This window comes from Camellia sinensis, chromosome 6 (genome assembly GCF_055761805.1).
Source record: "Camellia sinensis isolate YWXY chromosome 6, ASM5576180v1, whole genome shotgun sequence".
In the NCBI taxonomy this organism is placed as follows: Eukaryota; Viridiplantae; Streptophyta; class Magnoliopsida; order Ericales; family Theaceae; genus Camellia; species Camellia sinensis.
This window is the reverse complement of record NC_138966.1, coordinates 93,047,798-93,067,876: the sequence shown is the minus strand read 5'-3', so window position 1 is coordinate 93,067,876 and position 20,079 is coordinate 93,047,798. Positions and strand designations below refer to the sequence as shown.

Genomic DNA, 20,079 nt, shown 5'->3' with positions numbered 1-20,079 from the left:
AGAATTCGGTGAAAACCAAAATATATGAAAAACGAAAAATTAAAATTTTCTGAAAAGTGAATTCTTAAAATTAAAAACAAACAGAGTGATTATATTTCAAACAACATAAAAATTAACCAACACAAAATAAGTTATATAACGACTTTGCCTTTCAAATAGAATAACGTCTTCAATTGTCTTTATTTGAAACGCAATTTAAAATTTAAGATTAAATGTATAACAATTAAAATGTTAAGATTAAGTAATACAAGCCCCAAATTATAAAAACTGTTAGTGTAATTCACCTCCAAACAATTCAATAATAAATTCGATGATGCACTTTTTCATGCAGTAAGTATGATTAGTGGAGTATAAACATGCCTTTTATTTTACTAATCCCTTTAATCTGTATAGTCACAGAGTGGTTACACAATGGTCAAATTTGTTATCTAAAGTAAATTTGTTGGTAGAGAATGAAAAAGGGGAAAAAGAAAAAGAAGTGTTTGGCAGACGTCATCGTAAGATCAGCAATGATAGTGAATTTGGTATAATGAAATTGAGATAGATAAATTTGAAATAATTTTGGTGAATATAATTATTCGAAATCCTTCATAATGATTTTTGTTTTTGAGTTCTCAATTCAATCATCTACTTAATTAATTATAAAACTACCTCCAATAAGTAACCTTCTATTAATAACATCAAATTGCTTCATTTCAAATATCCAAATAGAGCCTGAAGTCAAGCAACCGAAAAGGTCCAACTCATACAAAAGAAATTCTTGTGTTCTCTCTTTCTTCTTAAGTTCACACTATCCAAAATGAATCCAAACTTACTATATAAAAAAAATGAAACCTACCCACAGAAGCCTTGTTGTCTCGCACAAATGATAACTACATTAAATAACAACAAAAACATTAAACTAAAAGAGAGAGAGAATGGCTTGCCTGTGTGGCTCAACCTCATGCTGCTGTAATTGCTTTCTCACAATAACTCGATGGTAATCAACACCCATGCCTTGCAGCAATCTTGTTCAAAAAACACGAGACATCAGACTTCATCTGCAACACAAATAAATACTTGAGGCTAATCATGCATGGAGTGAACCTGAACTGATGGCCCGAGCACGGTTCTCTCTTGCCCTGCTAAGGAATATTTTAAGGACAAAACATCTTTGCCAAACAAATTACAACATTTCACATTAAGATTTCCCAATCCATCATCCCTTTATACTTTTGCTGTGGCAGTAGACAGGCATTGCCCCAATGTGTTCCACAATATATAATCCCCAGAAGTAACCTGTTGCAAGAAACAAAAGTAAAGATTGCATTCAAATATATATGCTTTTACACTGTACGCAACACTGCAATTTAATTTTCTACAACCAATAGGAGGCTCAGAAACATTAATATTACTTCATGGAAACCAGCTATTTTGTGCACGTGGCACATAATCGCTGAACTAAATTTATGACAGTATGCAAAATTACGCCAAGTTTCCTAATTTGTCCTACATTTATTTAACTTTTACATTCAATTTTCAGAAAGTCTGTTTCCATGTCAATTCATACATTCATTATGCATACCATTTTAAAGATCATTTTCAAGCTTATGCATACGTAACTATATATTAGAACCCAAGAACATTCACAACCCTCTATAAGCTGTCATGTCAAATCTTTTCAACATTCAAACAAACCGCTAAATCATTGTCTGAAAAAAACTACAGTTTTGTAGGTCATCTCCAAAAGTGAGTTTTTATACATCAATATAAGGTTACCTGAGTTGAGGACTCCACAGGTGCTTTAACAGCTGGAAAAATGCTCACCTGCATACAGCACAAACTTAAAAAAGTTTGCAAGCCTAATATAAATTAAACAGTTCCAATATGAAATGAAAACAAACAGCCAACTGAAGCTGCTGAGATTTGATACAGGGAACCAACCAACCCACAAAAACGAGCAGATGTTGAGTCCTAACTTTTTTATAGGAAAAGTAAATGATTCTGTATTAGATGTGATCACAAAATTAAGATTAAGAGCTGTCCAGTTCAATTAGAGCTACGGAAATGTTAATGGGAATTCATCTCGAGAATGCGAAAGGCCACATTTGCAGCTTATGTTAGGGAAAACTGTCTCTGCTAAAGAACCAACATGTGCCATCAAAGAGATTCATATAATAGCAGCAAAAGAGCTTGATAACAGAGGCAGTAACTATTAGTTTGAAATCTAGAAAAAATATTTATTGTGCAGATAAATGACTGCCATACAAGTATGGACTTACAGATTTAGGATCGATGGACATTCCAGATAAGGATGCCCCCACGATCTTGAAAGATACCTGCATTAATGAATCAAAATATGAGCACTTTGTCAAAAAGCTAATTCTTCAATATAACAGGCTCAACTGCCATGATGAGTTTTAACAACCATGTACTTGTTCAATATCATCTGCTCTCCTTGGTTAGTAAAATCCAAATTAAGTCAGTTTAAATTTTAATCATTTGATGGCCATTAAAGCCAGATTCATTGGTTTCTACTTGTAAGTTAAATCTTCTCTGAAAAATCTTTTTTCCTCTCTGTTCCTTTCTATAAATTTGCTTTATTAAAAGTTGGGATTCGTGGTCATTAGAGGGGGAGAAGAGGTACCGACACATTATCTCTTCCATGGCAATAAAGTTATAAATGTCTGTTAGTATCTTGCTGACTAATGGAGGAGGAACCAAAAAGTGTCAACAAGAAGGACCATATATTAGCCCTTTCCTTTTTGTTGCAGCCATCATGTGGAATCTAAAGCCTACTTCAAGCATCCATAGTTCACATTAACACTAAAGAAACAATAGCAAAGCACATCCAGACCAGATAACAAATAACACCAAGAAGCAAAATCAGTAAATACTGAAGATTTCCAGAATTTATAGTAACTCCAACTAAAAGTTGAACTGACAGAGAGTAGACATACTTTAGCATAATTGTATGCCTGCCAGCAAAATGGCTCCTCAAGGTCAACTGGTGGGAGGTCCTTGTTCATTTTTTCCATTAAAAAGTCCTCTACATTTACCACATTATTAGTGGCCTCTGTTTCCATATCACTATCTTCATCAACTACGCTTCCCAAGACTGACCCAGAGGAAATCAATCTTTGAGTCTGCCGTGGTGCAAACCTAACTGTTCCAGGAAAAGTTGCCTCAATGCTCTTCCCAGTAATACCTCCTCCACTTGTTATAATCTTCCACTCAACCGAATGCTCAGTGGTTGAAACGGTTCCAACAGAAGGCGTCCCATCAAATGAAACCAACCTTCTCCTAGGAAATGGCATAGTCACAGTGCAGAACTCCATTGTAAGAGGAGATTTATAACCTTCCATCAGGTGCAACTTAAATAGAAATGCACCTTCATTTTCTGCGACCATTGACAGCTGGTAGAATCCTTTTATTGGAGGCCCAATGCCACAAAGTGCTTAATAACGCATTAAAACAAAATTACCCAATGGTGGTGAAAACATCAGGGCCTGCTTACCTACTCCATGTTCCGGTACTTGGGCACAAGGATGAAATGATAAAACCTCAATGCGAGCATTGTCCAACCCAATCATGGGGAAAGAAACATCAGGCAATCCTTCTAATTCTGCTCGGCAATTCACTTGCCTAGAAATTGATATAGTATCTGGGATCTCGTCCCGGTCATACATTGCAGCGTGAACAGCCTCGTGAATTGTAAAAATAATTCTCTGCTTTCCTTTATAGAGATATGGTTTCCACGCAGGCTGTTTTCTGTCCACCGGGGGCAAATCTGATGAAGCAAAGCCATAAAGCTTAATAGCAGAAATATTGGAATAGTTGAGATCCAAGGGTGTACCTATATGTAAAATAGACAAGAATAAGAGGTGGTTATTAGATAAATATAAGCTGATCAACATAAAAAAATATATAGGAAATTTGAGATGAGAAATACCATACTAAAAAGTACCGACCAAATGGCATTGAGCTACTAATAAAAGTTCGAAGTGCATCTTTGTCCAGGGGCCTTGAACCAATCTTTGGAGCATCTGATGCAATGGCTCCAGTCACAGCAGTGTTTGAGGTGGTAGAAGGTGCAACTGGTGCAGCTACAGGTTTTACCTGAAATCCCAATACTGCCAGTTAGGGAATCCAACAACCCCCCTACGGATGGAGAAGCACTAACAACCACCTCAGGTTCTGGAACATCCCCTGTAACTACATCCCCTATGGAATGTGCCACCATAAAGGCCCTAAACATGGGAAAAGACATATGTCAGGAAAGATCAAACAAAACATATTGATTGTGTAAGCAATATTAGAGCAACAGTGCTACAGACCATGCAAAAGAGAAATAGAAGAAAAAACCAGAAAAAATAAATAAAAAGGAAATACAAAACAAAAAATGACCAGACTGTTCTTCAATTAATCAGAATGTATATCTGAAAACTAAAGAAAAATAAATAATGAAATAAACCACAGACAATTAATCATAGTTAATGGAAAAAACAGTGAACCACCCATACAGAATGAAAAAATAAATAAATAAAATTAAAAAAAAAAAACTGGAGTTTCAGAATTAGTTAAAGGAGGGCAACTCAAACAAGTGGCACCATACACTAACCAGTTCCATTTTGTCAGGTGTGCAAAACCAAAGTCATTGACAACCAATTTTTTACGAGCAACAAACACAATGAAATAAGAGCCCTGGGATGCTATAGTTGTGACAGTTTCATTTGCAAAATTTTGAACCCAAGTGAAAACAACACTATGACTAAAAATTTAAACCAGCTAGGTTCAGTAATAAATCAAGATAGACAGAATACTCCACATATCTTTGTTCAAATATTTGTTGATCCAAATGAAGATTTGGAAGACTTAGGTGGCATAACTCAAGAAAAAAGTAGCCAACCAGAGAGAGAGAGAGAGAGTCTGAAGATGCCAGAGACTCTGATTGCCACATCTGGCCAAAATATACGAAACAAAACCAGACAACCACTATTTCAGGTATGCAGAAACACGTGAAAAGATTCCACGGAAGAGGGTATGGGAGAAGATTTTATGTGCTTATGTTGCTTTAGTATTGTTTTGTTCAAAAGCAGTAGAAGCATCCTAGATCCCTATTCCATGGAATCTCAAATTCCAGTCAGAACCAAGTAGAGGACAGACAAAACAGTAGGAGCACTGTCTGGTTCTTGTTAGTTCTGCTTCATGAATAATATTGCATGTAACTTACCATACCCTGTGATGGATGGAAGATCAAGAAGAAGGGAAGACACACTTCCATCCACTCCAACAGCATTTCCACGATCAGACCTTTTACATATTCTCGCATATGCTTTTAGATGACAGGGTTCAACTAAAGGCAATACAAGGATGCAATACTGGCTTTTTATGTGCAAAATTAATGGCCAAAAGAGATGATTCTCTCCTTCCTCTTCTTTGTTAATATATAGGCTTATAATATGGTGTGTAATTGGATCATCAACCCACGAATCAGACCCTTCAACTGACTGAGCTACCCGTATGCCAAACCCACGAGCAGACCCTTCCCTACACGAACACTGCAAAATTAGTACGTATAATCATCAGAAGAATTATATCAAGATGAATTTTCATGAACTAAGAAAATGGAGGACACCAAATGAAAATAGTGAAAACATACAGTGACTTGTAACCAACCATTACAAAAGGCATTGACTATAATATCATGATTAGATCATATAGTCTTGTGAACAATAAGCAAACAAAATACATGTTATCATCAATAGCAGTTATGTTAAATATAATGCAGCTTTTGAAAGGATGAACCCAACTTAATACTACAAAACACATACACACACACAGATGTATCAGTTATTTGAATAGTCAAGTTTGAGCACAAAGAGGTTACAAATTGAATAGTAGGGACTCAATCGGACAGCTTATAGTAAAATAGGTTACAAATTGTGGCCTGGAGGTTAACAAAAAACAAGATTGTAATTACTAACAGAAGTATGTAACTGATTACTAATTTGCGTCAAGACTCATGCATAACGAACGGCAAAAACAACTCTAGCATTATGGTATACAAAACAACTAACAAGAATACGAAACACGGTATACCACTTGCCCTAGTATAAGGTACACCTCCCTATTACACAACCTAAAAAAAAGGCTTGCAATTGAGGCAGGCTTATATAGCTTATAACATTGGAATTCTTAAGTACTTCTAACTGTAAGAATTACATTTTATAGACAGTTAGACATTTAATAAAACAAAATTTATTAAAATCTACTTACTTTTAGGTTTTCTTATTCTTCAAATTAATCAACTAACATCACTATCCTATAAGCATTATGGTCACTTTTTAGATCTTCTCTTGCCAAAACTCCTATCTTTCTAGATTTTATATCATCATATTTGAAATTTTTTTTTCCTCATAAAAAACAAGTAAGAAAATTTTGGATCACTTTACTAAATAAACCATGTTTCTGAATGTGATCCAAAATGTATATTGGCAGAGAATAAGAGTTTAGCAACCATAAAAGTCTCTTGAGTTCTTTAGAAAAAAAAAAAAAAAATTGAAGTTATCACATAAACTCCCAAAGGAATAAATCATTTTTAAGAATACAAGCTTCAATATTTTACACTCAAAGATGCAAGAACAATCAGCTCCAAAACTAATCAGAATAAAGAAATTACTTCGTAATTTGAGTAAACAACATACTTGTAAGAAAAATTGATAGAGAGAGAGAGAGCAAGTGAATAAATTGATGTATTATTGATTGATATCTTATGATCCTGTCTAGTACAAATGGTTATTTATATAGATGTAGGTGTAGTGGAGTAGGTGGTGGTAGGTGAGGAGTAGGTGAGTGTAGTAGGTGAGTGTGTGGTAGGTGATGGTGAATTTTGGTGAATTTTAACAGCCCCCCGCAAACTCAAGGGGGATAGGAACTAACCAACTTGAGTTTGGAGAGAGTAACAAAACAAGAAAATACATAAAAAATAAAAAAGGATAGGAAACACTGTATGGTCGTGTCAGACCGTTGGTGAAGACACTGTATGGGGTGTCATAACGTTGTAGAGGACACTGTATGGTGGTGTCAGACCGATGTAGAAGACAGTTTATGGGGTCATGTCGGACCGTTGTAGAAGACAGTTTATGGGGTCATGTCGGACCGTTGTAGCAGACAATGTTGTGACAGTTGTTGTGACAGTTTACGGAGTCTTGCTGGACCCTTGTAGAAACTAACCGGAATCAATGTCGGGACAGTTGTTGTGCCGGACATGATGGCGAGGCACGTGGGCGCCTTGGCTTGCGTGCCCATTTGTCGGCTGGTGGCAAGAGGCGCGCGATGCGCGTGGCTGCCTCGGCTTTAAGACAGAGGCTGAGGCTGAGGCAGAGAAAAGCTGCGAAAAACCTCTGAAAAAACAAAAACTCTTCTTCGTTTTGCTGAGAGAGATAGTCTGTAATATTCTGAAACACTCTGTTGCCCAGAAAATGGCTTCATCGTCTTCCCGCGGGCTGCTCACCCTCTTTCCCGACCTCAACGAGTCAACAGGAGAGAGAACTGGTGCGGTGGCCAGTGAACCTCAACCAAACACCGCTGGGTATACTCCGTTGAACTTTCCGATGCGGTCTGTGGAGCAAAGAATGGCAGGGCTGTCGGATGTGGAGGCCAATCAGCATACTTTGAAGGCATGTGTGGAAAGCATGACGGCGGTCACAAATTTGTCGAACCGGCTGCAGAGTAGGACAAATGAGGTGCAGCATTTAAACTCCCAGCTGGCTCTGCTCCAACGCATGTATAAGGATGCGCGAGCAGAGATTAGCGTGCTAAGGGCAGAAAACAAGGAGCTGAAGCGGAAGGCCACCGTAATGTTCCGATTTGGAGGTCCTCCATATGCTGCAGTGGAGGAGTATGGGGGAGTGAACGTGCTCGGTGGAGTGGGAAACACGGAGGCAACACCGTCAAGGGCCGCCCAGGACGGAGGCAAGAAGAAGAGACCGGCGGCAGAGTAGAGAAGAAAATCCCCGCCTGTGAATGAGGTTGTTGTGTGTGGATTGTTGTTTTTTTTTTTTTTTTTTTTTGGTGTAAAATGGTGATCGGGGTGAGCCCCGACATGAATAAAATGAGTTTGGTGTGCAGTTCATCTTCTTCTTCTGCTGTTTTTTTTTTTTTTTTTTTTTTTTTTTTTTTTTTTTTTTTGCAAAGAAATAAGAATGAAAAAAAATGTTTCGTGGCCCACGGTTTTGTGAAAACCTGCAATGGGTTACATGATGAGGAGGATGATAATAAGAATAAAACGAATAAAAAAAAAAAAAAGTGGTGTGGTGTAAGGTGGTGGTTTGAAAGACAAAAGGTAGTGGAGGTAAATATTAAAAGAAAAAAAAAAAAAAAAAAAGGAAAAGAGAGGGTTTAAAGGTGGACACTGCCAGTGGAAAACATAAGGGTATTGATTAGGTGATATAATAATGCGAAAAAGATGTTGTGGTGGTGGGAGAGATATATTAAAAAATTGATTAATATTTGTGGTGGTAGGAGAGATATATTAAAAAATTGATTAATATTCCTCTCTACTCAAGGCTGCTCCTCTGCAACTCACGTGTTGCACACTCATCTCCACGTGCTTCCTTCTCCTTCCACGCTTGCCGACATCACAAACCACATATAATAATCACCTAGTATGACTGAGCAGAAATCCTCGCAGCAGAGATCACAGGGTGGCATCCTCTGTTGACCACTGAGAGTGAAAAAGCTGGTTGAGAAGTTGAGTGAAGGAAGCCATCCTGGTTTCTCTTCACCCTCAGGTTCAATCGGTTTCATTTTGTACACTGCCATGGCAGAGACTCTGAAGAAGGAAGGGGACGTCATGCCAAATGAACGTGAAGCACAGCATCGTTATGCTCACCGTAGGTGCTGGAGAGGCAAGCTCATCAACAGGTTGTTCCAACTCCAAGTTGATTCAACATTTTGTAGGAATGGGTTTTCTCAGCTCTTGAAGACACTCCCCAACAGCAACCACCTGTCAGTTCTGATCACTGCTCTTCGGAATATGATGAGAACATTCTGGATGATCTCTCTGATTTAGATAGTTGGTCTAAAGATGAGGAAAATACAGATTCTTTGTCCAGTAAGGAGAAGACATTATTGTCTTTAGCAAATATGGGGTGCACAGTGGAAGAGGCTTCAATGGCTCTGAATAGATGTGGTCCAGATGCCTCAATTGCTGAACTAACGGATTCTATATGCGCTGCTCAGATGGCAAACACAACAAATGTCCGCCCACAGGAGCTACCTGATGAGCACGAGCCAAAGCCAAAGCCAAGGCCAAATCATATATATAATGGCAATGGTACCCACAGCAAGGTTACCCACAAGAGGAAATTTCTTGAAAGTGAATGTTGAATTGGGTTTAGTAGCAGCGGAGTCAAGGTATGTGTAGAGGTCCGGCGGGCGGCCAAGGCGAGGCTGCCGCCCGCCGGTGAAGCAGAATGGCTAGGTTGTTAACCTAGCTCTGATACCATGTAAGAAAAATTGATAGAGAGAGAGAGAGCAAGTGAATAAATTGATGTATTATTGATTGATATCTTATGATCCTGTCTAGTACAAATGGTTATTTATATAGATGTAGGTGTAGTGGAGTAGGTGGTGGTAGGTGAGGAGTAGGTGAGTGTAGTAGGTGAGTGTGTGGTAGGTGATGGTGAATTTTGGTGAATTTTAACAATACTCTTTCTTCTTCTTTTTTTCCCAGCTGAATGGTTATTCAAAACTATCATCAAGTTCAAATTTGATGAAAAATAGCTTCTTTTCCTGCTCCAATGGTTTCATCAAATACGTATCAAATCCAGAATTTTACTTTTCTTTCATCAAACTGAGAATCATTGTGCCTTTCATCAAATTACTATTCATTACCGTTGGATTTTCACCACTGGATGTCTCCTAGATGTCTCCCCGAATGAACCACCTCAAGGCAAAAATTTGTGAAAAAATTGCGCTAGCCGGTAGACCAGTGGTTTGGTAAAACTACAAAACCCTCCATTAGAGCACTTGATATCAAATGAAGTTTTTATTCAAATTTGGTGAAAAAAATTAATGCACCGTCGGAGATGCTCTTAGAAACCTAAAAAGTGTACCTAGCAAGGAGGCTACCAAATCTGACGTCAATATTAGGGCTTCAAGCACAATTTTTCCTGTAAAAACTCCCAATGCAAAAAGATATCACACAATAGTTTCATGCAATCATCATGCAGTCAACATTTCACCCATTAAGATTTTAAGCAGTTTGCAAGAAACTATCAGCCATCTGTATTGGCACAACTTACACCAACAGTGAGACTCAGTCACACGGTATAGAGTCCAAGGATAATCAAGTTCAGTGGATGCTTGCCGATACACATACATAGGCCACAGCACTGCATTTTAATGAGACTTGCATGTTAGTATTCAAAACTAGACATGTAAAGCCAAGAAGAATTCTTTTAAGTGAATGGTGACCGCTCATCATTAATGCCAAATTTTTTTGCCCTAAAACTTTAATTCATCACCACGGAGGTTGTGTTTGTTACTTGTCATCAGCACGGAAACCATACTAATCCTAATCCCGTGCCCATCGTTAAGCCAACAATACTACGTACCCATAAAAATTATCTAAAAAAATGCTTCGCATCCTACCAACTTTAAATTTACACCATCCACCGTCTCATTTTCGGGATAAATTTTGGGGCAAAAATCATGGTTACAGAGCATTTTTCTTTAGCAGATCCCAAAAAAGATGAGATATAGTAGACACAAAGCTAACTAATGCAGAAGAGTAATATAGTACATACATAGATACATATATACATAACCTAATACTTCTATTCTATAGCAATTACCAGCAATAAACAAGCAACTATGAACCAGAGAACACCACAAAATTTTATAATAATTGAAAAAAGAGAGTCAAAACCCCAAATGATCAAGAGAAAAAACTAAGCCACAAAAAAGAAAAAAGAAAAGAAGAAGTATAAAAGGAAGTCAAAGAATAACCAAGCCAAAATTCCAATTCAATCCTTTAAAAATATCCCAATTTTATAAATCAAACAAATAGTAAAATTGTAGAGATCTAGGATACAGTGTTCCCTCCTCTATGTCCCCCTTCGTGCTCAGGGTCTCGAACCCGTACACAAACGCCCCAGAGGTTACTCATTAATGCAGTCGCGCTTCTAGATTTTTCTAAAATTATAAAAATACCCCTTATTTTGCCTAAATATACACGTTAAATTACACAAACACCCCAGAGATTTCTTGGGAGGTTCTTGATCCTGAAAATCTCGTCTCCAAAGCCATGGATAAAGCAACCAAGTAAAACTGGTGACTGATTGCTCTTTGATCAGTGATTCACCGGCCATTCACCGGACAGTTGATCGGTGAAGAAACTCTCCAAATTTCTGCTTTTTGATTGCATCATTACAACAACGTTCAATGTAGACATTTCTCCAGATATTTTCAGAAGTGGAAATAACAACAACAACAACAACTGTTTGTATCATTTGGTTGCAACCAAAGAATGAATGGAAACCTGAAGACTTGGCACTTTGTATATTATTTAGCTCAACTGAAAAGGGGTCATGCATCCATGGTCACAATCAAATCTTCAGCAGAGCTAATGCATTTCAAATAGAAAGTGAAACTTCTATCCCAGATATTACTAATGATGTTAGCCTATTCGTATACCCTGCTGCTTGCTTTATTTCCCCTGTTAACGTTAATTCTGAAACAAGTCTTTGCATCTAATTTTTCTTCGAAGTCTTGACGACTATAAGTTGAAGTGTGAGAAGGTTTAGTTATTGTTATCTTTGATAACTGAGAAGAGGAATTCTGTTTTTTGAAATTGATTAAAACCAAAGCTAAGTACAAAATATATAAACTCATAAAGTAAACCCTAATAACCTAAAAGACTAAATTACCCTCAATTGAGAATATAATAAACCCTGATAACCTAGAAGACTAAATTACCCTTAATTGAGAATATAAAATACAAATACAATACAATTCACACACCCCCTCAAACTGAGGATGCGAGCGCAAAAAGTATCGAAATTTGCTAAGAAAAAAACGAAAACGAGCAACAGTGTGAGTCTTCGTAAAGAAATCGGCCAACTGAAGAGAGGAGGGAACAAAAGGGAGAATAATAGTGCCAGCCTAAAGATGCTGTCTAACAAAGTGACAATCTATTTCAACATGCTTAATCCGCTCATGGAAGACTGAATTATGGGTAATCTGGACAGCACTCTGATTATCACAATACAATGGAGTCGGATCAGAAAGAGAGACACCCATATCAGAAAGAAGTCACCGAAGCCAAACGATCTCAGAAGTAGCATGAGCCATGGCGCGATATTCAGCCTCAGTGGCGGAACGAGCAACAACAGACTTTTTCTTACACTTCCAAGATATGAGAGAATCTCTGAGAAAAACACAAAGACCAAAAGTGGATTTGCGCTCAGAGACATCACCTGCCCAATCAGCATCAACATAGGCACGAAGAGTCAAATCCAAAGACGCAGATAACAGCAGACATTGCAACAAAGTGCCACGAAGGTAGCGCAAAGTACGAAGTAAGGCAGCCCAGTGCGTGGAACGAGTAGCAGAAACAAACTGACTGAGAATGTACACAGCATATGAGATATCCGGACGAGTAACAGTGAGATAAACAAGACAACCAACCAACTCGCGATACAAAGTGGGATCCTCAAGAGGAATGCCATCAGAAGCAGAAAACTTAGCATGCAACTCAATAGGAGTGTCGATAATTTTGTCATTAGTGAGATTGACACGAGAAAGAATATCATGGATATATTTAGTTTGAGAGAGAAAATACTCAGTAGGAGAAGTAGCAACCTCAATACCAAGAAAATATTGAAGAGACCCCAAATCCTTCATCTCGAACTCCTGAAACAACTGATGCTTAACCTCCTCAATAGTACTAGAATCAGAGCCAGTGATGATCATATCATCCACATACAAGAGAAGGAGAACAAGGCCAATAGAAGTGCGCCGAACAAATAAAGCACAATCATGATGACTAGAGCGAAATCCAAGTTGAAGTGCAACAGAGTGAAATCGCTCATACCAAGCACGAGGAGACTGCTTGAGACCATATAGAGCACAGCGAAGACGACAAACAACACCACGAGGGTGAGAAAGACCCGGTGGAGGACGCATATACACTTCTTCAGCAAGATGCCCATTCAAAAAGGCGTTTTTGACATCAAGTTGAAACAAAGACCATTGATGGGCAGCAGCAACAAAAATAAGAGTGCGAACAGTAGTCATCTTGGCAACGGGGCCAAAAGTCTCATCGTAATCAATCCCATACTCCTAAGAAAAACCCTGGGCCACCAAACGAGCTTTATACTGTTCTAAAGAACCATCAGAAAGAGTTTTGACCTTATACACCCATTTACAGCCTACAACATTCTTACCAGCAGGAAATGGAACCAAATCCCAAGTCTGAGTGTTAGCCAAAGCAGTTAACTCGTCATTCATTGCAAGCTTCCTTGTACGACCTGGGCTCAAAATAAATATGAAGACAAGAAAGAAAAGACTGATAGGAAAGGGAAAAACATGTATTACCAAAACCATACAAGTTCGGAGGATGACGGTCTCGCCTTGGAAAGCGATGTGCAAGAGGAACAAGATCCAAAGAAACAGTTGGAGGGACAGTAGAGCTAGACACAGGCGAGCTCGGAAGTGTTTTGCGGCGCTGATAAACAAGAAGAGGAGCAGGGGAAGCAGGAGCTGGAGAGGGAGCTGGCGAGATATCAGAAGTGTTAGTAAGAAGCAAGGTAGAGACCTCAAGATTAGAAACAAACTCATCGGGAGAAACATCTTGAGGAAATGGGTCAACATGAACCAATTCATCCTTGGTAAGAGGAACAGGGGTGGAATGCATAGTGTAGTAGGGTAATTTTTCTAAAAATGTGACATGCCTAGACACATATAGCTTTTTTGGCGGCAGGATCATAGCATCGATAACCTTTCTGATTAATGCCATACCCTAATAAGACACATAAGACACATAGGACACAACGAGAACTAAGCTCAGAGCGTGCCCGTTTAGAAAGGAGCACAAAGCATGCAGAACTGAAAATACGCAAAAGAGAATAATTAGGAGTAACACCAAAAAGACGCTCATACAGGGATGAGCTAGAAAGAAGAGGAGTAGGCATCTGATTGAGAAGATATGCAGCAGTGAGTACAGCTTCTCCCCAAAAGACAGAAGGGACAAAAGACGAGAGCAACAAAGAACGAGTTGTATCACGGAGATGGCGATGTTTGCACTCAGCTCGACCATTTTGGGCAGGAGTGTCAGAACATGAAGACTGATGAATAGTGGCATAAGTGGCTAAAAACTCCTCAAACTCGGACAAGTAATACTCACCTCCCAAATCAGAATGGAGAACTTTAACGGTGGTAGAAAACTGAGTGCGAATCCTAGAGTGAAAATTAGAATATATTTTGTAAAAATCAGATTTTCGAGTCATCAAATATACCCAGGTAAACCGACTATAATCATCCACAAAAGACACATAATATTGCGAACCACCCTTGGTAACTATAGGGGAAGGACCCCAAACATCAGTATGAACCAATTGAAAAGGAGAAGAAGAAATAGAACTACTTTTACTAAAAGGAAGAGCAGACATTTTAGCCATTTTACAACCACGACACTCAGAAATATCATCAATGGGAAAATTGCCTAAATGTCCAGACCGGACTAACATCCTCAAACGATCACTCGACAGATGACCTAACTTAGAATGCCAAATATAAAATAAAAAAGACTTATTGTTTAAACAAAAAGAAGACAATGCAGTAGAAGACACTTTTAGAGGAACATGCAAGCTGTCCAAGATATATAGTTCTCCAACTCTACGCCCGATCCCAATCTGCCTCTTGGATACCTGATCCTGCACAACACAATGAGAAGAAGAGAAAACAACATCAAAACCGAAATCAGATAATTGACTAATAGAAATAAGATTGAGTAAGAGGTGAGACACATAAAATACAGGAGAAAGAGACAAATGGGAAGAGGAAATAGAACCAATAGAGTGAACAGGCATAGAAAAACCATTAGCATTAGCAATAATAATAGAAGAAGAAGGAGAGACACAATTACTAAGGAAAGATGCAACAGGGGTCATATGATGTGAACAACTAGAATGAAAAATCCACGAAGTGTGTGGATATTACCTGAAGATGATGAACCAGACAAACCTAACTGAGTGGTAGTCATAGCGGAGGCTTGGGACGAAAAATTTGGATTGGCCACCATGAAAGACTTGAATTGCTCAAACATAGACTGTATATTGGAAGACAGATCGTTCTCAAAAACTGGTGCAGAGAAGGCGGCAGATGAGCGAAATCCTGAAGATGTTGGCTTAGAGGATGGTGGACCAGATGAACGACCCTTGGGCTGCAAAAGTTTAGGACAAGCATGTTTCCAATGACCTTTCTGATGACAGAAGCTGCACTCATCCATGGAAACTCGAGGCTTGGGCTTACCAATAACTTGAAATAAATGAGATGGTGGGGTAGGCAAGAGTGGAGGAGTGGCAAAAACTAACTGGGAGGCAAGAGCACCATGAGCCACCTTGAACCGAGTTTCTTCCGCAATAAGCTCATGAATAGCACCATCAACAAAAGGCAAGGGGGACCGATGAAGAATAGCTCCCCGAAGTGGCTCAAATTGATCATGAAGGGTCATAAGAGACCGAACAAGACGTTGCTTCTCCCGATACTTGGTATAACTATCAAGTAATTGCAAATCTGATGGTTCCATTAAAGCAAGTTGATCCCAATAAGTTGTCATCTCATTGTAGAATTCCTGAATTGTGAATAGACATCTCAAGTTCATACTGTTTTGCAAAGTTAGACTCAAGGTACATAGTTTTCAAATAGTCCCAAACTTGTTTAGAAGTAGAATACTTGGAAAAATTCATACCAATGGTAGTTTGAACTAAATTATGAAACCAAGTAAGAATTTATGCATTTCCCTTATCCCATTTAGCAACATTAGCCTCAATTTCTTGGAATTCCATAGGTCTAATTGTTACACCAATAACATAGTTCCACATGCACCCATTATAAAATTTTTCATTACATGAGACCAATAAGAATAATTGGTACCATCCAACTTAGTAGTGATAGCTTGCAATTTATCATCAGCCATATTGCTATACCCAAACTACGCAGTGAATTCAAAACAGGGTGAAAGGCAGCAGAGAAAAGAGAGAGAGAAACATTAATGACCTGTTTGGTCCTCGTCATTCTCTTCCTCCTCAACTAAACCAAACAGAGATAAAGATAGGTCGAAATAGAGAGAAGATCAGTGAGATACCCAACCTAGGTTTCCGAATGAACCAGAGACCAGTGACGAAGGATCAGAGACCAGCGATGAAGGCTTCCTAGGGTTTCGATTGAACCAGAACCAGAACCAGAACCAGAACCAGCAAGTGTGAGACGAACTGCTTCGATGTGCGAAGAAGAGAATCCGAGCGAAGCCTTGCAACGCCCTTGTGAAGAGAGAGAACGAGCTGCAATGGCCTTGCGATGAAAAAGAGACGAGCTACGATAGCCTTGCGATGAAAGAGAGACAGTTGCAATGGTCGATGATGACTTGCGGCAGGTATGCTAATGTTTGTAACCTTGCTCTGATACCATGATAACTGAGAAAAGGAATTCTGCTTTTTGAAATTGATTAAAACCAAAGCTAAGTACAAAATATATAAACTTATAGAATAAACCATAATAACCTAGAAGACTAAATTACCCCTAATTGAGAATATAAAATACAAATACAATACAATACAATTCACAACCTTCAGCGTGAAGTTGACAGTGTGCACGACTTCATAAATAAACGCAAACACACATTTTCTCATATTTTCTCAGGGATGTTATACGGTCTTATCTTATTGACCACAGTCGCTAGTTAAGAAGGCTGAAAGCGCATGTAAAATATGACAAAGCGCATGTAGAATATGACAATACTGCCAGCCAGGTACGTTTCAAAATTTTTCCCAGAAACCAAGGAAGTCATTGGTAAACAAAAAGCTTGTGTTGTTTTAATGGATTCATATAATAATTGCTAGTTCGTATAGCAAGATGGTCACAGAATACATGTGCACTATGAGATAGGTCGACCCAAAAAGAGACCACACAGTTAGCATTATAAATATTCATTATATCAGCGAGACCATCCTCATGTAACAAACAATAATGCAAAGAATTGGCACAACTTTGGATGATATTTTTCATACAAAAATGTATAACAAGCACAACATAGTCCTGTAAATTGATGATAATATAAGAAAATAAATAAAAAAGTGCCTAGAAGACCTCAGATGCTGCAGTATCTTTCTGCAGAATACCACCTAGACATGTCTCAACATGTTTGGAATTCTGTTCACATAGTTTATCAACCAGAGAACGGCAAATACATTCACGGAGCGTGTAACCTATGCTAAACATATAATCCAACACAAGTATAGCCTCATCCAGCTTATCTCCTTGTGATAGACATTGAATTAGTCTCTCAAAAGTTTGCTTTTGCGGTTTGAGGTTACGTCTCCACATTGCAGTCAACCATTCCATCCCCTCGGCTACATACCCTTTATTGCTCAATCCAGTTATGATGAAATCACGAGTACATACTGCTGGCTCCACACCCCTATTCTGCATATCCTCCCACAACTCTTTTGCTTCATCCACATCACCCATCTCACAAAGTTTTTCTATGGGGGCAGTATAAGTGGCAGCAGAAGGCTGCAAACCCTTCTCTAAAAGTTCAGCCAAAAGATTTATACTTTCATCTATTTTCCCTTCCTTGCAGAAACCCTGAATCAAACAATTGTACGTGATAATATCACGAGCAATTCCCTTCTCAGCCATTTCTTGAAACAACACATGAGCTTCCTCTGTTCTTCCATGCAAACACAGCCCTCTAATCATAGTGTTGCAACTCACTGTGGTCTCTTTATAACCTTTACAACACATTTCATTGTATAGCTCCTTCGCCTCTTCGAGATTACCAATCCTACATAACCCATAAATGAATGCATTGTACGTGTATTCATTTGGAACTATTCCTTTGTGAACCATCTCAAACCAAAGCTTCCGAGCCTCCCCAATCCATTTCATCTTGCAAAGACCATGTATCATCGTTGTGTACATGACCCTATCCGGAGCATACCCTCTATCCTTTAAATCATTGAAAATCCGAAATCCTTCATGCCGCATTCTTCTCTTGCATAGCTCTCTGATAATTTCCTGATACGTAAAGATATCAGGGCGTTGGTTCTTTGCAATCATAGTATGAAGGAGAGCAGACACTCTCGAATAGTATCTATCCTTGCAAAATCCAGATATCAATTTATTAAAAGCAACATTACTGGGAACAAACCCATCTTCCAAAACTTGCCTAAGAAGCTCAAAACCTTTCGAAACATTGTTATCAATACAAAAAGCTTGAATCAAATACTCAACTGTATCCACATCCCCTGCAACACCACTACCCATCATCTCTTCATACAACTTCCAAACAGCATCGGTTCGCCTAGCTCTAACCGAACCCAACAAAGCCGAATTCCATGTTTCTAACAACGGGCAAATACCAAGCTTTTGCAATTCATCAAACACCTTCAGTGCTTCCTCAATTGACCCATTTTCACACAGACATCTAACATAAGCCTCTAAAGAAGCAGGTTGAGGAGTAAAATCTACAGAAGTCAAAAACGATTTCGCAGCATTGGCAGCTTTAGCTTCTACAAGACCATCAAAAATCACATCACACGCCAATTTATCCGGTACAAAGCTACATTGAGAGCTTAGCCAAAGATAGAAACGGAGAGAAAGAAGCACATTGTTTTGCTGCTTCCAAAGCTCAATAAAAATGTTGGGATCGAAGAGATTGATTGAGGGAAAATCTGAGAGTAGAGTTTGTTCCCATCTGGGTCGAGTCCGAATGACCCTCGAAACCTCTTTAGCGATCTGGGTTAAGCCCTGGGTCTTCGGCTGTTGATGGGTCTGAAGAAATTCTTCGCCGCCATTGCTGAGGCAGAGGTTTCGGATTTGGGGGTTGAGGTTTTGGATGGAGCGATGGTTTTGGTGGCGGAGGAAGAGGGTTGTGAGAGATTGCGGAGGTCTTGCCATTCACTGTGGTAAGAGTTGATTGTTATTAGGGTATGAAAATGGACGGTTTTGAGTATATATAGAAAGCATGTAAAGATGAGCAAATTAGGACTTACATGTATGGAAGGAAGCTCCAATCTCGTTCAAAAAAGAAAAAGAAAAAATGTATGGAAACTCCGATCGACTAGAGTGATGAGGAATGAGAATGGATCGGAACGATGAGCAAACACACGAATTCACGCAAGCAGTCGAATTCACTGGTTCAGATTGCTAAACAGTGAGTCATAAGCCCCTAAATTTAATTTTGAAATTTTTAGAATAATAGTCGCAAGTTCTAATTTAAAGTATCATATTATCTATTTACATGGTATCGACTTATCTACTTAATTAATGCATTTATTTATATTATTATTATTATCATCACTAAGTTAAAGTCAGCCATTTTTAGGAGTTGTTTGGAATGTCTTAAATAAGTGTACTTTTTGTCTTTTTTGACTAAAAAGTTGAGGTTGAAAATATGAACGTTTGGGTTAACTTTTTGACTTTTTATGGAAAAATGTGTAATAAAAAATTGTAAAAATTAGTTTGTAGGAGAAAATTAGAATTGGGAGTTGTGCGGCCGTAACTGTTGACTTTTGGTGAATAGTGATAACTTTTTAATTTTTTGAGTAACTTTTTAACTTTTTAACTTTTTTGAAACTTCCCAAACTTGACCTTAATGAATTTTTGAATGACCGTTGAATGGGCAATCTGGCGGTGATGAGTATAAATTGAAAAAATTATTTCTCAAAATAATAACTTATGATTTATCACCAAATAATTTCATTAAATATATATTCAAAAAAAACAAAACAATCCTTTAACCTAATCTCATACACCTCTAAAAATAAAAATAAAAATAAATTTCTCAACCATTTTCTTTTATTTTTATAT

General features: G+C 38.3%; 1 protein-coding gene and 1 pseudogene across 5 annotated transcripts; both read right to left on the bottom strand.

Annotated features, from left to right (window-relative positions):
- Nucleotides 1-666: 666 nt before the first annotated feature.
- LOC114301931 (uncharacterized) lies at nucleotides 667-19,265 on the bottom strand (annotated as a pseudogene). Its single transcript, XR_014332657.1, has 7 exons — nucleotides 17,356-19,265; nucleotides 5,218-5,540; nucleotides 3,951-4,229; nucleotides 2,940-3,835; nucleotides 2,262-2,318; nucleotides 1,759-1,806; nucleotides 667-1,278 (listed from the first exon to the last, which is right to left on the bottom strand). The product of XR_014332657.1 is annotated as an uncharacterized LOC114301931 (transcript).
- Nucleotides 10,052-19,387, bottom strand: LOC114301935 (putative mitochondrial protein AtMg00810). Of its 4 annotated transcripts, XR_014332659.1 has the most exons (4): nucleotides 15,208-16,006; nucleotides 14,838-14,921; nucleotides 10,290-10,379; nucleotides 10,052-10,157 (listed from the first exon to the last, which is right to left on the bottom strand). XR_014332659.1 is itself a non-coding variant. In XM_082874223.1 (3 exons), the coding sequence occupies exons 2-3, from the start codon at nucleotides 15,824-15,826 to the stop codon at nucleotides 14,884-14,886; spliced, it is 657 nt and encodes a 218-aa protein (XP_082730349.1). In that variant the 5' UTR covers nucleotides 15,827-15,841; nucleotides 16,360-16,697; the 3' UTR covers nucleotides 11,177-14,883. The 4 variants fall into 4 exon arrangements, 3 of the variants coding, with proteins under 3 accessions (XP_082730349.1, XP_082730348.1, XP_082730346.1); XM_082874223.1 differs by lacking the exons at nucleotides 10,052-10,157; nucleotides 10,290-10,379 and adding an exon at nucleotides 16,360-16,697 and having other exon boundaries at nucleotides 11,177-14,921; nucleotides 15,208-15,841; XM_082874222.1 differs by lacking the exons at nucleotides 10,052-10,157; nucleotides 10,290-10,379; nucleotides 15,208-16,006 and adding an exon at nucleotides 19,263-19,387 and having other exon boundaries at nucleotides 11,177-14,921.
- Nucleotides 19,388-20,079: the final 692 nt, after the last annotated feature.